Source organism: Talpa europaea (genome assembly GCF_964194135.1).
Source record: "Talpa europaea genome assembly, chromosome: 3".
NCBI classification, from domain to species: domain Eukaryota; kingdom Metazoa; phylum Chordata; class Mammalia; order Eulipotyphla; family Talpidae; genus Talpa; species Talpa europaea.
In genome coordinates, this window is record NC_140069.1 from 115,778,242 (window position 1) to 115,795,471 (window position 17,230).

Here is a 17,230-nt window from a genome sequence, read left to right on the forward strand (position 1 = left end):
CAATTTCCCAATATGAATACTGTGTTCCAGCCAGCCCAGTTCACTGGTCCTTGAACAAAACTTTTGTCTTGCTCAGGCTCTTTCCCCCAGTTGGAATCACTTCTCCCCTTACTGAAATTGTATTCATGCTTCAGGGCCAGATAAAAAGTCCTATCTAATTGTGATTCTGACTCACAGTGACACCCCACACATACACCCCTCCCACCTTCTCTGAACCAGGAGTAGGTGTATAAGGCATCCATCCCTTTGTGATTTCTTAAAATTATTTTTCCATTATGTTGTTAAACCTATGTTTATATATATATTTAAATCTCTAATGTGGTTAGCAACATACAACACAGAAACTGACTTTGTAGTGTTTCTTTTTATTAACTGCACAGTTCATAATATTACTTGTAGATTCAGGACTCTGATGGAATGAGATTAAATTTCCCTCCAATCTGGCAGGATGGGGACTTGAAACAAATTTTGTTTGGTTTAGCAAAATTAAGGACTGTGATATTTCCCACTTCCAGATTTGTGAAATAAAATTCATAAAAAACTGATACCAATATGAAATAAAGATAGCTTGAGCATAGGAGAATGTAAAAATCACAGATTTTTAATCTACTTGTAAGCAAAATTAGGAAAATATACTTGCATGAAATGCAATAAAATTTGAGTAATGAAGTAAGTAGAACTGGTCTCATTTTCAACTCTTTATATGCAATGTTATATTTTCATGGAAATTTTGAAGAATCTGGAATCAGAACTTAAAATAATGAGTTTATATGCATATAACAATATGCAAACCTGTATGAAAATCTAGATTTATAGGAAAGATAAATAGGGCATAATTATTTTTGTGGCAAAAGGATTCTTGTAAACAAATCACCATAACATTACGGGAAAAAATAAAAACAGCCTTCCCAACTGTTTTTAACATGATTTAACTTCACATTTATTAAGCACTTACACGTCTTTGGCACTTGGAATATTTTCCTTTTTACACAACCATTGCCTTTCCCTTTAAAGTGAATATATTAAACAATATTTTCTTTGTTAAACAAAGACCACTCTTGCAATTTCTGTTTTTTATTGAAAAGTTCTTTTTATTGCATTTTTATAGTAACTTGACTACTACATATTTCTGAAAGATAGCAATATAGAGAGTGAAAAATAAATGATCGGTGTAAATATATGTTTTGACATAATTGTAGGACAATTCTATGTCCCACCTACTCAACTTAATGTAAAACATAGTGGTTGGTGAGTGTGAGAGGAAGCCATGTTGGACTCTGGCTGATTAACTGTGGACACCATATTTGCAATTTAGAAGTGTTACAGTGGCATTGTCCAGTTGTGGGTATGACGAGGCCTGGTTGAAGTGCTCTCCTTGAGAAGCTTAGATTGGTTACATTTTTAGATTTCAATTGGCTTTATAACAGGTTTCCTTATGTGCCTCATATTGGCCCCAGGTTCACTGGGCTTAAAGGGAGCCAAAGCGCCATATGGTTTTGGCAAAGGAAGAGTGGCTTCTGCCTCTGGGATGTAGGCATTTGGGCGTAGCTCTGCAGTGGTATAAACACCATTGGGCAGCTGGCGATTATCTGTATCCAAGAACTCCTGCAAAAAAAGGATTATTCATTTTCAGTGTTCTGAAAACTGATGAAGTCATTGTATCTTCAGGGCCCAACAGCCACAGCTGGGTCTGAGCAGCCTTACGCTCTGCTGTCTGATATTCCCCAAAGGGACAGGAGGGTAAGAGGATGGAGTCATCACACTCCTCTAGACTCCCTAAACTCCCCTCCAACAGACACACACGCACACACAGACTTTGTCTCATTGGAATGATGTGTGTTGCTCTAAGGTTACCATATCCAATCTCAGTATCTCTCATCAAGCCAAAGGCAGGACAAATTATTTCATTTAGTAAGCCATTGGTGGGCAAATGTCACAAAATTAGAAATAAGGAATAAAGTGGAACCAGGAGAAAAGTGGCAGTTTGCTTTAATCCACAAGTTCAAGAGTCTACCTGTGCTTCAGGAAAATAACCTCTTATAGCAGTAAAAAGAACCCTAAATAATGGAGACTGGTAAATAATAGGTGTGGCACCATAGGTAAAATCTGAATGCCCTGAAAAATACAATCCCAGATAGTGTGGGAATTACAAATCAGACCCTGTTTTCAGGTGTTCCTAGTGTGTTGGGTATGCATCCTTTTCTTGGGTTAGGAGTGAATAGTGAGCCTTTTGGGGATGCTACTTAACAGTCTGAGAATGAGTTTTAGGTCCTTGCTGTGTAGTTTCCAGTCTACGATTGTTGAAAGGTCTTGGGGATCAGGAAAAACCTGGGCAACCAATTTGCAGATGGAGTCACTGATAGACCTAGTTAGGTTAGTGGTGGGAGGAGAAAATGTTGGCATTGAGTCCTAAGGTACGCCCCAGATGCAGAGTGTGCAGAAGACTGTGGCTGCCATAATATGCTGGAGGCCCTAACAATAAACCACGATGGCCAGGGCAAATGAACATGAGAGAGTCTGGTGTCATTGACGCACTTCACCAATTCAACAGAGAAAGCTTACCCGAGACTTTTCAGCAATAGCCAAGGCATACATTTCTTCATCTCGAAGTACCTTCAGCCATTCTCTCTCAATATCTTTATGGAGTGGGAGACCCTTTTCTATTCTGGAATTGCAAGAAAGGATAAAGTCTTCTTTCTCTCTAACTTCCTTTTGGAGTTCAATGGCCAAAGCTTGTTTCATGGACAGCTCAGCAACAAGAGCCATCATTTTTTTAGTAGCATCTTTAATCTTTTTCTGGTAGCCATTCATCTACAATCAAAGAGCCCAAGAGTTAGCATATGTATATTTTTCCATGAAGACTTGAAGAAAACGCAGGCTGCTGGCTGTCTATGATGGGGGAGTGGTGGTAGAGGGACTCTCTTGTCTAAAGGGAGAAGAGTCTCAGTGGGAATTCACAGAAAACAAGAATTGGTGAGAACCTCCAAGATTGACCTCATTATCCTGGTTGTATAAATAAGGAAAAGGAGAGAAAAGAAAGAGATCTATTCATCTGATTACTGGATTTCTGGGTGGAGAGCACTGAGAGGAAGAATTTAGTGTCTTTATTGTAAGAGGTGACAAGGAGAGAGAGAAAGGGTGTTCTTAATGTCTAAGTTCTGGCAGATTTTGCCATGTTACTGATTTGTAACTTATCCACTAGAAAGAAGTCTGGTAGAACAAAACTATTTTAAAAAATTGGCAATAACTAGGAAACTGTAAGTCTTTGCTGGGATTTCCCATTTTCTTTCAGTTGGGAAACTTGCAAGAGAAGCCATAAACTATATAGGAAAGATGAGAGGTGAGGAGACATGCATTGTTGTTGAGTACCCACAAGTGGGCAGGTCACTTATGCTCAATTATGTGATGTTGGCAACAATTTCAGCTGACATCACAATTTTCACAGATCAGGAAACTAGGTATAAAGATCATTCATGTATCTTTTCAAGATCATTTGCCAGTATTGGTAAATCACAAATATGGGATCTGAATATCTTTCTACTTTCTAGCTCCAATTACTATAAGGAGATTATAATTTTAAATGAAAATAAGAGAAATGCCAAGTAGAGACAGAGAAGGTGGGGAAAAGAGGAGAGAAAACTGCATAGTTTTTGTGGAGCTGCTGAGTAAGTGAGGCCCACCATTCACAAAGAACTAGACAGGACTGAACTTTGCGTGTGATGTATAAAATCAATAATTAGCATATTTGAATAGGTATCCTGTTAAGTGAAACTTGTATATTGTCATCAAAAGGCTCAGGTTTTCCCACCATAAACTGAATTCAATCAAGGAACAAGATTGAAAATTTATTTTGAACAGTTCTTGAAGGATCATCTTTACAGTTTAGTATATCTGTCTCTCTCATCATAAAGCCTAATCTCTAGTGTTTCTCTGAATGGATAAATCAGTCTGTGGAAAATGAAAGTTGCTAAAGGAGTAGAGGTAGAAGAGAGACGGCAGAGTTTTGGACAGACCTTCTTGGCCAAGAGTAGTGTGTCCTGTTTGCCAGCCTCACTTTTGCTGCAGAGCCGTTCTGTGAGCCGGGAAACCTGTTCATAGATGAAATCCTTCTCCATTAACTTCTCCTCCTCTTTGGCGAGCTGAAGTTCCAGCTATTGTTGAAAACAATTTTAATAGGAAAAAAAAAAAGTCAAGTCAAAATAGTCTTTCCTAGTCAAAGTGTTATTGTGCTTTCCCTCCTTTAGTGAAGACATTGCTTTTGCAATTGCCAAATTGTTTAGAACTGAACTAGTCAAGACTTCCCCTGCCGCAACCCTTCTGGGTAGCTGAGAGTTAGTTCTTCCTCCCCTTGGTGGGTAAGGGCCCTCTAGCTCCATCTAGCTTCTGTGTTGTCGCTCCTCGGATATCTCCCATCAGAAGACAAATAATTCAAGATGTCAAAATCACTCATTGGGACTAACGGAAAGTTGAGCACCTTGAAACCATTGGATTTTGGGTGCTTCCTTTGGCAAGTGTCTACAGTCAAGCTAAGATTTTGTGACTGGGGCCTCCCTGCTGGTTCAGAGGGTTAAGACGCAGCACTATGAAGCTATCGGCAGCCACTGCAGCAAGAGTTCCATCCCCGGCCAGGGAGCAACCCACATGGCACAGAAGACCTCTCCAGTCTCGCCCACTGCACCCCTCAGCAGTGTACTTCAGTCAATCTGCCTGTTCTGTTCCCCACTTTGTCTCTGGTGAATCTTCTCACCCCCACGCCTCTGACCTGTACCCCAGTTCTTGTGTGCATAAATAAATAAATAAAAGATTTTGTGACTCGATGGCAATGAGAGGACTATGATAGTAACCTGTATATCAGTGCAACATGAAAGAGGACCACAAATAACTGTGGCTCCCATCCACAAGGGGCTAAAAGGTGCTACTACAAAACAGTATTTACCTTATCTAATTTTTTGATCATTTCTTCTTCGGTCAGATCCTTCCCTGGAAGGAAACGGGTTCTGTTCTTCCCCTCAGGATTTATAAATTCTTTCTCCAGCTCTTTTATTCTGTCTGTACACTGTGAAAACTATTAAACAAGGAAGAAACATTTACCCTAAAACTCTCTTGACACAGTAAATCCTAAAATCACATAGCCCAGGGTCTTCACATAGCCCAGTCGTCCTGTAAAGACTAACCCGGGCAAAGGTGGAAGAGAACTCAACACCCCCCCCTCCACTGGGATTTATAGTTAAGCAATGTTACTGCTCCTTTGTGGGACTATGAGGATGATGCCTGTGACTGACCCTGCAGGCAAGGCAGTGCCTTCTGAGTCATCAAAGAAGAAACTAATCTTACCACCAGCTCTTTGATTACTTCCCATTTGTATTATGCTCAAGGGATACTGTGTGACTGCAGAGCTCAAACTAAACAGATGTGACCTATTCACTGCAGGGTGTTACAGAGGCCAAGGTAGCAGCATACGAGGCATACAGCAAACTAGACTCCAGCTTAAAACCCTTTGTTGGCAATGGGTTTAAGAGCTTCCCAAAGGAGAGTTATTATGTGTCAATACAATATACCATCTGTGAAGAATAGCCTGAGTTATTTATATCTTTTTGCTAAACACCCAAAACAATGTTTTATATATCAGCAATGTTTACTGAATCAATGAGACTTTGGAAGTGAATGAAGAAAAATGACAACTCACAATACAGTGGCAGCTACACTTAGGTTTTGTTTGATAGAGATGTGGAATTTGGTGAAAACGAAGCGTCATTTTCAGTTTTTCTACTGAATTACCTGTATAATTTCAGGAGAATCATTTCTTTATAAACCTTAGTTTCCTATGGGAAACCACCAAATGGGAAAATAAGTTGTCAAGTGGGAAGATGCCCAGTCTCAAGGGGTGGATTCATCAAATGAGGTAATGCATTTGAAAACTTCACGTGTCCAAGAGTGATCTTGGCAAAACTTACAATGTTTAATTTATGCTCTCTTCCCAACAAACATAATTTTAAATGGTGACATAATAATTTAATCTTTCCCTTTTCCTTCCCCTGTCTCTACATTCCTTCGCTGCTTTTAATATGGAGTTAAAGTATACATGTTTTTGCTATTTCATGTTTGCTTTTATTTTATTCCATTTTTACAAAGGTCATGTGAGAAGCCAAGTTACTAAATTACGGGAAACTAGAGAGGCTAATAAGGAGTCTAATTATACGTGACTGTCAATTAATAATAGCCATCTCAGCCTCCGAGGACAAGTACCAAAAACAAGGGTGAGATGGTCTCTGGTATCTTTCAAGCAAGCATCAAAACATAATTATGCAAGAGGCAGTGAGAGACTGGCTACATGAGGTTTTGAACCAAGGATGCTGAGGTGGAACTGAGTCCTGAAAGGGTCTAAGTTCCAAGAAGGGCAGAAAATGCTTCAGGTGGGCGCAGAGGGGGGCACAATCAGAAGCTTCAGTGCCTGAAACAGGTCCCACCATGGACGGCCTCACCTCATGGACTCAGAGAGGAACCAGAAGCAGCATGGCTCGGATTACATGTGAGAACTTACAGGACCTACAGACTAATAAAGGGGCGGGGGGGGGGGGGGTGGGGAGGGTGGAGAGAAGCAAATGATCCCAGGTGGTGTCTTAGGGGCACCTCTCCCACCTGAATCTGGAGCACCGCGAGCTCGGCATCCAGGGCCCTCTTGGTTGGCAGCAGTTTCTGGGTCACGTGAATCTCTCTTTGCTTCTCAGCAATCTTCAGTTTCAGGAATCGAATCTTTTCTTCCAGGACATGTATTTCAATTTCTCCGTTTAGCTTCATCTTCTCTTGGATATTTATTTTTTCATAAAAAATGCACACTTCTTCTTCCCGCTCTATCAGCTGAACACCACTGCAGTCAGATTGAGAGGCAGGGCTGAGAAGGTGCTAAGGCCACTGTCTTATTAGTTATTTTATTGTGGTTTCCTCTGGATTTGGGCACAAAATACATACCAACCTTGCTTAATTTTGGAGGACAACAGAGATTTACCATTGGCTTTCTACTTAAATGCCACACTTTGAATTTTTCTGGAGATCAGAGGGGTGGGTTGTTTATATCTCAGCTTGGAGCTGACCATGACTTGGCTGATCACTGCCAGTCACGCAGGTTTTCCAGGGGTGAGAAAGAAAGTTATTCCCCACACAGGCACAAAGTGATCCTACAGTCTGATTTCCTGCAGACCCTTTTCTCAAGCCAGATTGGCCAACCAAGGTCTGGTCAGAAGTAAACAGGCAGGGGGCCAAAGACCGTCTCTGCAGCCATTCTTTTCTGTATAACCTGCCAAGACCATTAGGTTATTTTAAAGTTGAATATTTTGGACACATTCCCATAAGCGGGCAAAATTCTGTCTTTTATTAGCATGCTGGGGGATAGACTTATCCTTGTGAGGAGAGTAGAGGGAAGAAAAAAAGAATTTTCTAACTCCAGGCTCACAGATCTGACCAGGGTCTAAATGCTTTGATTTGTGCTGGAAGCTAAATAAGAGGCTTTTTTTCCTCCCAGATAAAGCACCTGCCACTCCTTTGAAAATGTGGTGTCTGCACCACCTTGAAGGACTTCCCACACACTGTGCTTATCCCTTACCCCAGGGTTCATCTTTAATTGCTTCTATTTTTCTCTCTCCTGCCTCAAAACATGTGTGCACATGGTCGTATTTGGCTAATTGTAGTTCTATATTTTGTGTCATTTGCAGCCTCTCTCAGGTTCCAGTTCTCTTGACAGCAGAAGCCAAGAGCAAGGCTTTAGCACCTCTTTGTACTCTTAGGGTTCGGTACTCCATCTTACACAGAACAGCCCACACTCAAGACTTGATGAAAGCAAATCTTTCGCATATAGGACTCTAAGGCCTCACCTTCCAGATTTCACAGACACAAGGCACTCAGGAAGCCTGTTCAAGTAACAATTAATTAATGATGGGCTTGTAGCCTGAAAGAGAGAAAACTATTCCTAATGACCTTGCCTGAGAAAATGAACTGGAGCCTGGCTTAATAAATAACACACTAAGGCCAGACCTGTCACAGGAATGGACATAAAGATACCAAGACCTACTTACATGATTGTACTCTGAGAATTGGGTGGTAGGAGAGGCATCTTTGAATGGTGGACTGGCCAGGACTTTGATCTTCAAGGAAGCAACTCCAAACCCTCTCTTTCCCTGCTCCTGCCCAGGCCCCTCCGAAGGCTGTGAAACCTGACTCTCAAGTGTCCCTCTCTACTTACCGTCTAGATAAAAAAGAGCAACATTTCTCAAGAATCACTGGGTACTTTACTCAGGTCAATTTCCTAGTTTTTACCTTTCATTTCGACGCTGAACGGCTTTTTCATATTTTTTGCGGAGCTGCACCATCTCCTCTTCAATCATTGTGATCATGCTGGCAAGTCTGTCAATGTTGTTTAGCTGGGTCTCCTTCTTCTCCTTCATATCCTGAAGCTTTGCTACGATTTTGCACACGTCATTCTGCATGCTCTCTCTGACTGTGACGTTGTTGGCATGTTTCAGCATGGAATTTTGGAGCTTTCTTTAAAAATAGTGGGAAGATGGGTACAAGTATACTTTAGTTCTTTAAAAACCATGACGATTTCTGAAAAGCAGTACTGATAAGCAGTATCGAAGTGGGTCTTGCTTAGTATGTCTCTTGAAATGGTAGTAGAAGTAGTAATAAGGATACTTAATCATAAGACTCCCTTCAGGAATTTCTGTAATCTTCCCAAGTCTCAAATCCTTCCTCCATCCAAATCAGGACCTCTTTCTTTTGTGCCCTAAGCTTCTGTTGCCCGGCTGTCATCAAAGCAAGCGACTGTAGTAATTCATTTACTGCTGTGTCATCCTCAGGAGACTGCTCTCTTGAGGACAGAGGTAGTTTTTTTTTTTTTTTTTAAAGATTTATTTTTATTTATACAAGAGCTGGGGTACAGGCCAGAGTTGCGGGAGGGTGAGGGGATTCACCAGAGACAGAGCAGGGAGCAGAACAGGCAGATGGACCGAAGGCACTGCTGAGGGGATAAAAGGGCGAGACAGGAGAGGTCTGCCGCGCCATGTGGGTTTCTCCCCAGCCGGCTGGGAATTGAACCAGCACTGTGAAAGGCTGCGGACAGCTTCACAGCACGGCGCTCAACCCACTGCACCACCCGGGAGGCCCCAGAGGTAGTTTTATCTGAAAATATCCACCGGACTTAAGGCGGTGCCTGCCTCAGTGTAGCATCACTCTAAGAGCTGAATGAGTGCATGGCCTCAGCTCAGTAAATGCTATTTACTTTCATGTAGAATGAGAACCTGATTGGAAATTCTATTTTCCTTTTCATAACCATCCCTTTCTCTGATCCATCTCTATCCTCCCAACTCCCCTAACACACAAGAAGCCATCTGGAATATCTTTATAAAGGGAAACTGGCCAATAATTGCGACCAGAAAATGTTCAGGTTGTATGAACTCAGTAGATCAGGGACATGGTAGAGTCCAACAGACTTGGGTATGTGTTAAATAATAAAATACACAGTCGTTTTCTAGACACTTCTGAGTGTTTTTATATGGATAAACTAATCTAAAAACAAAACTCCTATAAAGTAAGGACTATTTTTATGTGTAAGGGAAATGAGGCCAGCGAGGTAAGGTCACATAACTAGTAAGTAGTAAGGCTGAGATTTGAGGGCAGAAAGTCAGTCTCTTAGCCACTCTGCTCTATAACATCCCACTGCACCTTGAAAGCTTCAAATCTACAACCAGGTGATGCTGGTTGAAAACATTTGCAGCCCTTCTAACTTAAATGCGAAGTATGCAATTTGTGCTTGCTTTCTAATTGAATAAATGAAAATAAACATAGGAAGCATAGTTAAATATAGCTTTTCACTGACTTAAAAAAATATATTGTCCCCAAACAATAGAAGCATCAGGAATCACATGCACATGCTTGGATTCTCATCTATAAAGCAAGGTGCTTGAACAAGGGTTTTTTACAGCTTTGTAAAAGGCTATTATTTTACATTTTATTATCCCCAGGATATTTTTGAGTTCAGCAAATCAAAGACAAGCCTTTGAAACAAAGACAATAGTTATTATAACACTTACCTTTCTTGAGTAACTGCACTATTTCTTAAAATTTCCAACTCATTTAATGACATTTTATGCCTTTCTTTTATTTCATTTACTTTCTGGTAAGCTTTGTGAAGTAAGTTTACAAATTTGTTTCTTTCATTTCGAATAGTGTCATATAGTTTAGCAAACTCTCTGAGTCTGTGAAAATATAAGTGTTTTTGAAACTTGTGAAATAAAATTCCTCTCCCCACCACCTCCCACCACCTAGATAAGTCACCATGTAATTCTTTTACCTTCGATGAATTTCACGTTTTTTCTTCTTGTGTATCCTGATTTCAAGATCCTTTGCTTTGATTTCCTTAACAATACTGGTGTATTTTTGCTGAAATGTAAAAATTGTGTGTGACATTTTTTTAAAGCCCGCTGACAACTTGAATACTGCCAGCCTCACCCCAATTCATTGCCACTCATTAAAGAACATTCTCTCTTGACCAGCTGGATTGTACTAATTAGCGGGGCGAGGATGGGGAAGATTGAAAATTGCCTGGTCAGCTGAACTAAATCACCTTAGCTAGGACTAAAGGAAGAAAATTTTAGCCTGCACGTGCTGAGTTTGAGGAAAAGCTGAAGAAAAGGGGACCTTTCTGAGGGAGCTGAAGAGTGACTATGGATGGCATAGCTGGCTGGGTGAGTACCTAGTTCGCGGGTAGGGGGATTTGTGGTAAATTTTGATACATGTTATGAACTGAACCACTTCATGTTTAGTGAGAGACTCAAGCCATGATTTTAGAGCGTGTTTCATGCTTCTGTACGCTGGATGCATCCTATACACTGATGCACCCTGCTGAGCTCCGCCCCAAGTAGGTCTGCATCGATTGTACATGAATATTTACAAAGCCAGCTGTTCCACTTCTAAAGTCCTAAAATTAAAATTATACTCCGTGCTAAATACACTAGTTACAGTCTTCAAATATGAAACATTGGTTTATATCTCCTAAGGTCAGAAACATATTTAAAGATGAAGTATTTGTTGTAGAAAACAAAAGTTTCTGTCGCTTCTCTTGAGAGAAAAACCCATTTGCAGGAGTAACTCAAAAGAAACTAAGCTTCAGAGCCAAGATTGACTTCTAGCAATTTTATGCTGTTCTCAGTGAGAATAGTAGTCAGGAAGAAATGACTATTATCAAGTAACTGTCTATAAAATGTAGACTAAAAATATATAAACATATAAAAATGTGGTGTCCTCTCCTCCATCGTGGGGGTGATAGCAACACTGACTTTTCTTCTCTCCGCCTTTTTAGGCATGTAGATGAAGTGTGAAAATAACATAAGATTGACTGCTGTCTCTAGAAATTATAACCTATTATAGATAATGTTTCAGAGATTATTCCAACCTTAAAATACCTATGGAAAACACTACTTTTCCTTTATATATATATATTAGTTTTTTTATATATTAGTATATATTATATAATTATATATATTAGCTCACTTAATAGTGAGGTTTGGTTTATGTGGATTAATCACACATAGATGACGTGTATATCAATTTTTGAGGTTAATTTAAAAAGTGTCTAGTTCATAAAACAGACCAATGTTCCTCGTAACAAGTATCCACACCTCTGCTCTCTTTGTTTCATGCCTGCCCCTCCCCTCAGCACCCCATTCTCTCAGGCTGCCTTCTCTCCTCCATTCCTCCCTGAACACTCTTTCCTTTGCTTTGACAATCCCATGAACTGGGCTGGTCTCAGCTTCATGACAAGGTCCAAACTGCTTACCATGGATTGAGTGATTTCACCATCTGACCTCTCTTGCTCTCTGATCTCACTATTTGACATCCCTTCTCCCCATATTCCTATGTACCAACTATGTTAAACATCTGCAAATGTCCCAAATGTTCTAAGGGGGAAAAACAAAAATGTTAAAGTGGAATTGGAAGAGTTTCTGTGGGTTGTATGTTATAACCTTCTCTGCCAAATCTGTATTTAATTTCATTGCTCATTAGCACTTTGGCATGAGTGAGTTCTTTACGGAAAGAAAATGAGAATAAATGCTACGTTGTGTAAAACACTTGCTTAGGCTACCAGAAGGGGAAGGTGGGGAATGGGGAGCAAAAGTGGGAGGGGGTCCAATGGACTATTGTAGAGGATTTGGGGTACATTGGTGGTAGGTGTGGTGTGGTAACAATCTGAACCTGTACCCTTAAATCATGTACAGTGTTGTAAACCATTACCTCACTAAAAATACAATTTTAAAAATAAAATTACTTGCTCAGTATTAGCACAGATGTTCTATTTAGAAATAGTCAACATCTGGGCTACATGGTAAGTTCAGGTAATTTATTTTGGTAATATGTCATCTCATGATCATTTTTTTATCAGGAAACTTCTGGATATAATCCTTATGTGGAATAACTAATTTTAATGTTAGAATTTGGCAAAAGGTTTGGTTTTGGCCATTGGTTTGATTGCATTTGCTTGGGAAGTTGCATTGGGTTAGCTCTCATACTTGCTTGAGAGCCCTGGAAAATAATGGGGTGAAACTGTAGTTCAGGGTATTTTGGTGTTAGTTTAAATGATGCTGGATTAATAGGAGGAGAGTTGTTCAATGCTACCGCTCTTGAGTTGTTCCTAGATAAATGTGAGATGGTGGAGAGTCACAGATGACAACTGCAGCCATGTAGCTGGCAACTCTTGTCCATTAGATGTAACTACCTTATTCTTACTGAAACTGTCTTCTGTTCAAAACCTTTGCTTACTGACACTGATCTAGCTCTTTCCCCCTTTAGATTGTTAACTATTGAATTCTGGAACTGTTTTTCAGTGCACAATTGAATCTATGGTCATTGGAATGTGATAGCTTTCCTACGAAGATTGTGTTGAAATGAGTCTGTCTTGAACTTTTGTAGTAATTAATGAATGGCTACAAAAATGCAGTTACCTGAGCTCTCAGGAAATCCTTGGATTTTTGCTCTTTCTCATCAATTTTGATTTGAGTCATACGGACAAGGTTGAATACCAGATCTCGCATATTTTCTTGCTCCTTTAAAAGCTTGTTTTCTTCTGCAATTTGCTGTTCTACTAACTTAGACTCAGTTTCTGATAGGCTTTTCTTTTGAAAAAATACAACATAGCATAATTTGTTTGAATGAGTACACTAAGTCCAGTATCTTAAATTGCTCTTATTTCCTGTGTGGGACTCACTTTATTAACACATAAAACAAATTAAAGCTATTGCCTTAGCTTCAAGTATTTCCTTTATCTCATAAAAGAATGTGCAAACGTGATAACATATTTAAATGAGAACATTTTCTTACTCAGACTGTATTTTTAAATAACTTTTTAAAGAGATATAATTGTTTAAAATAGTCTGACAATGACCTGAATACATACATTTTGAACTTGGAAATTAGACAGAGATGAAATAAAACATTTATTAATTTTTAATATAATCAATAGACATTTTTATTTTAAAATCTAAGTGTGTATAATTTTTGTTGGTTCAAACACATCCATTTCCCCAAAATTTAATGTGGAGTTGGAGTAGACTTTGAGATGAAGAAACATCCACATTAAGTAGGATAATACTTCCTTTGATGACTCTCTTATTGATGCAGTTTCACAGAGCACATTTAAAAGACAACTTTGTGATAATCATTCTTAGAAGCTTAAATTTAACCTGTTGGGACAAATTCCTTTTAGCTACTTCAACTTCCTTGTGGAGTTCTCTCCTTCTTTCAGATAAAATAGAATCTTCTTTAGGGAAAGCATCAATCTGGAAATAAAAAAAATTAAAACGGGCATTTATATAAAAAAGAAATCTTTAATGCCATGTAGTCCACCTTTTGAAAATGGTGGGCAGATCATAATTCTCAGTCTTATAGGAACAGCTTATTAGGCTGAACATTATTTATAAAGTTCTGGCAACCTAAAATAATGGAGACCTACCAAAAAAATCTATAAATAACCAGCTGCAAGTATTATGTTTCTCACTCATTTGGAACTAGGAATAAATCTTGCTAATAATTACAGCTAACATTTTGAGAGCATCAGCTCTGTGTTAGGTTAAGTTCTAAGTGTTTATGTGTATGCTCTTATTTATTCTTCAAAAATCCCACGAGGTTGCTAATGTTATCTCCAATTGTACAAAGGAAGAGAACGAAGTGCAAAAAGAATTAAACAACTTGCCTTAATGGTTTAGGTGCAAACCCAGGTGGTTGGATTGAGAGCCCATAAGCTTAACATTGCACTTCACTGCCTCTTGAACTTATGACTCAGCACTTTGAAAACATGTATATTCAGTTGATATTTATTAGACTCACAAAACGTGAATTAATTATGTGGTTCTATAGATTAAGGGAAAAAACAGGAGCTATTTATTAATAACAGTGGGAGTAGTTGGCTAATCTTATGTAATAATTTGCTGAGTAGCTAGAAAATTCTTGCACCAAAGAAAAATCTTTTAGCTTTGTTTGTTGATACCTGAAATTCCATCATTATTTTGACTGAAATTATAATCTGTTTAAAATCTTTGCTCAGTTCATTGACTTAGCTCTTTGCCTCTATAGATTGTTAAATATTGCCAAAGGATTTCCTTTGAAAGGAAATCATCCTAGAACAATTTGGAAGATGGGCTAGAGTTAGGCTGAAAATTCTACTATTGAGGGAGGGGAAAAAAAAAAACAATCATGTTTCAAAGTTTTAATATTGAAGTAAAGCAATTTACCAGTACTTTTGAGCTTAAATTGCATATTGCGAAATCCCAGATTTTGTAAGCTTATTTTAGATCTTTCTTTTGTTTCAAATAGAGTAGTAGCGTTTGATATTTTAAAAAAAAGTGTTTATTGTAACCAAACAGTATGAAGGTGTGTAAAGTAAGACATTAAATACCATCTGCTCCATACCTCTATTTGGAATGCTACTCCCCAGGAATTACTGTTAATAGTTTGGTGTCTGGCCATCTAGACATTTTTAATGTATGAGCCAACATCAGTAGCTTTCATAAAAGTTATGAAATTAGACATCATTCTGTTGCTGTAAACACCCCAATTATTTGATGTCAGTGAACCTCAGTTTCTTTAAGGCTTTGTTATTTTTCCAAATACCAAATCCAAATATTTCAAACTTTCATGAGGTTTGTGGCTCGAATTTCTGGGCAAGTCTCTGTACAGTCAAAGGCCAGAGAAAAATCAAACAACTGTCTCTGGGGGAAATGAATTCTGAAGAATAGTCAGAACCCGTCCTGCTTACCTTTATCTCTTTCCTTTTTGGATTACATGCAAGTCTGAAATGTTTACCCAACCTGGGAGTGACTAGCCTGACACAGCCTTCATTTTAAGTACTTTCCTTGTTTCATGCACAGTGAGGATTCCTTTAATCTGTTTAAATCTGTATGTCGATGGACCTCAGGATGTCCCCAAGCGTGCAGTACCTCAGGTTTAACAAGGGAAGGGTCAGGGTTCCTTCTACTGTGGCACAACAGTGGAATGATGCTCACTGTTGAAGCTGATGTTGCTTTGTCCTTCCTCTTTGTGAGCAAAGTGTAGTTTCCACCAGAGTTGACTATGTTGTGTGTTCTTTGGTGACTCTGATGTCAAGATGAAGTGGGCATTCCCTGCTGGGACGGTAAGTGGTGTATGGTGTTCTGCTCCCTTGGGAGCAATAACCTGCCTGGCACTCTGCTGGGCATGAACCATACGGAGAGGATTTTGTGGCTGCTGTCACATTCTTGGGCATGCTTTTATGTTTAGAGAGAATAACCTTACAGAATCATAATATTCCAACACTTAACACATAATAGTGAATGAGAGAACAAAACTCCCAAAGCCATTGAAAGAATTGTATTAAAGTGTAGGTAGATACAGGGTTTTATTTCTTTTCAGTGCCAAATGGAAGTCAACTGGAGTCCTGATTAAATGCCAAGGTATATGGTAATGTCTGATACTAATGTGTGGAAATACTATGTATTCAATTAAGAAATCCTCCACATTCCAATTTTTCATGCTAGTTCATGTGGTCATTAAAAGTTATGGTTTTGCCCAACCCCAGCAAAGTCTCCCTTCCAGTGGCAGGCCCATCTTCTGCCTGCCCACATTAGACTTGGTAAATGCCTAAGAAGTAATAGGCTACCCATCTCTCTTCACTTAGACAATGCTTAGGCCTTTGTGGAATTTGTTTCCTAAAACTCATATGTGTGTTTTAAGGACATCTGCTTTTCAGTTTATCCATCTTTTTCCTGGCTGTTATGATGAGGATGAGCATTCATTGCAATATTTTATATTTTGATTAGAAGTATAAGTAGCAGAATTACATTTTACACTGCTTATGTGTTTCTTTTATTTGATTTAATTTAGATTTTCTGGTAGAGACAAACTTATGTTTGTTTAGTGTGTATGTCATGGTTTGGAACTGATCTTATGACTTCCATCAATGTATACCTCTTTAATATTACTAAAAGATAATTCTCCATGAGACAAATTATTGCTTCCATATAGATAGTTATCCCTCTTCTTTTAAGGGGAATGCTTAGTTGAATCAACTTATAAATAAACATATTTAACAGACTAACTTTATTTGCTACTGGAATCACCAAAACACTATTATTGTTCAGTTATTGTCTAAAGAAATCTTAGTTATTTGTTCAATAACAGTGATTTTTTTAACAGTGATAGTTTTAGTAATATATGCAAATTTTGCTGGCACCTACTCATCATATCTAGTTTTCCACCAACACTTGGAACAAGTATTATACTTGGTATTTACTGTAAATATCACCATGATTGAGATGGAGTGAACACAGGGCATGTTTTTCTACAAAGTTTCAACTAACACGTTAATGAGCTAGGTTTTGGGCTAAGATGGAGTAGGTTGTAGCTTCCAACCAGTGCTTCCAACAAGAATAACTTCAAGAATTTGGATTAAAAAATGTGTTTAAGGCATAATAATGCAAAGGTAAATAGCGTTAAAGTCTCAAAAGATTTTTAGCTCTGCCTGAGAGGTAATAGAAGTATTAATCTATACTGAACTCTAATAAGTCAAGGACAAATGCTATAATTTTTAGGCTATTCATCCAAAAAAGGAAAATAAGATGCAAAACCTAATGCATATCCAAAGTAGAGAAATTAGAATGATAGAAAATAGAAATAGAGCAATTCGTCTTTTTGGCTAATCCAAAAGAAGGAA

General features: G+C 38.7%; 1 protein-coding gene across 1 annotated transcript in view; it reads right to left on the reverse strand.

Moving 5' to 3' along the window:
* Positions 1 to 1,401: 1,401 nt before the first annotated feature.
* CCDC146 (coiled-coil domain containing 146) overlaps positions 1,402 to 17,230 on the reverse strand; it is a gene marked incomplete at both ends in the record, with an annotated part of 76,380 nt that continues 60,551 nt past the window's right edge. Inside the window, 10 exons of the mRNA XM_084229440.1 lie at positions 1,402 to 1,605; positions 2,563 to 2,811; positions 4,014 to 4,151; positions 4,937 to 5,065; positions 6,640 to 6,868; positions 8,311 to 8,535; positions 10,083 to 10,247; positions 10,343 to 10,431; positions 12,990 to 13,160; positions 13,728 to 13,823. Of these exons, the coding sequence (XP_084085566.1) occupies positions 1,402 to 1,605; positions 2,563 to 2,811; positions 4,014 to 4,151; positions 4,937 to 5,065; positions 6,640 to 6,868; positions 8,311 to 8,535; positions 10,083 to 10,247; positions 10,343 to 10,431; positions 12,990 to 13,160; positions 13,728 to 13,823 (1,695 nt within the window). The remainder of the gene's footprint in view (positions 1,606 to 2,562; positions 2,812 to 4,013; positions 4,152 to 4,936; positions 5,066 to 6,639; positions 6,869 to 8,310; positions 8,536 to 10,082; positions 10,248 to 10,342; positions 10,432 to 12,989; positions 13,161 to 13,727; positions 13,824 to 17,230) is intronic.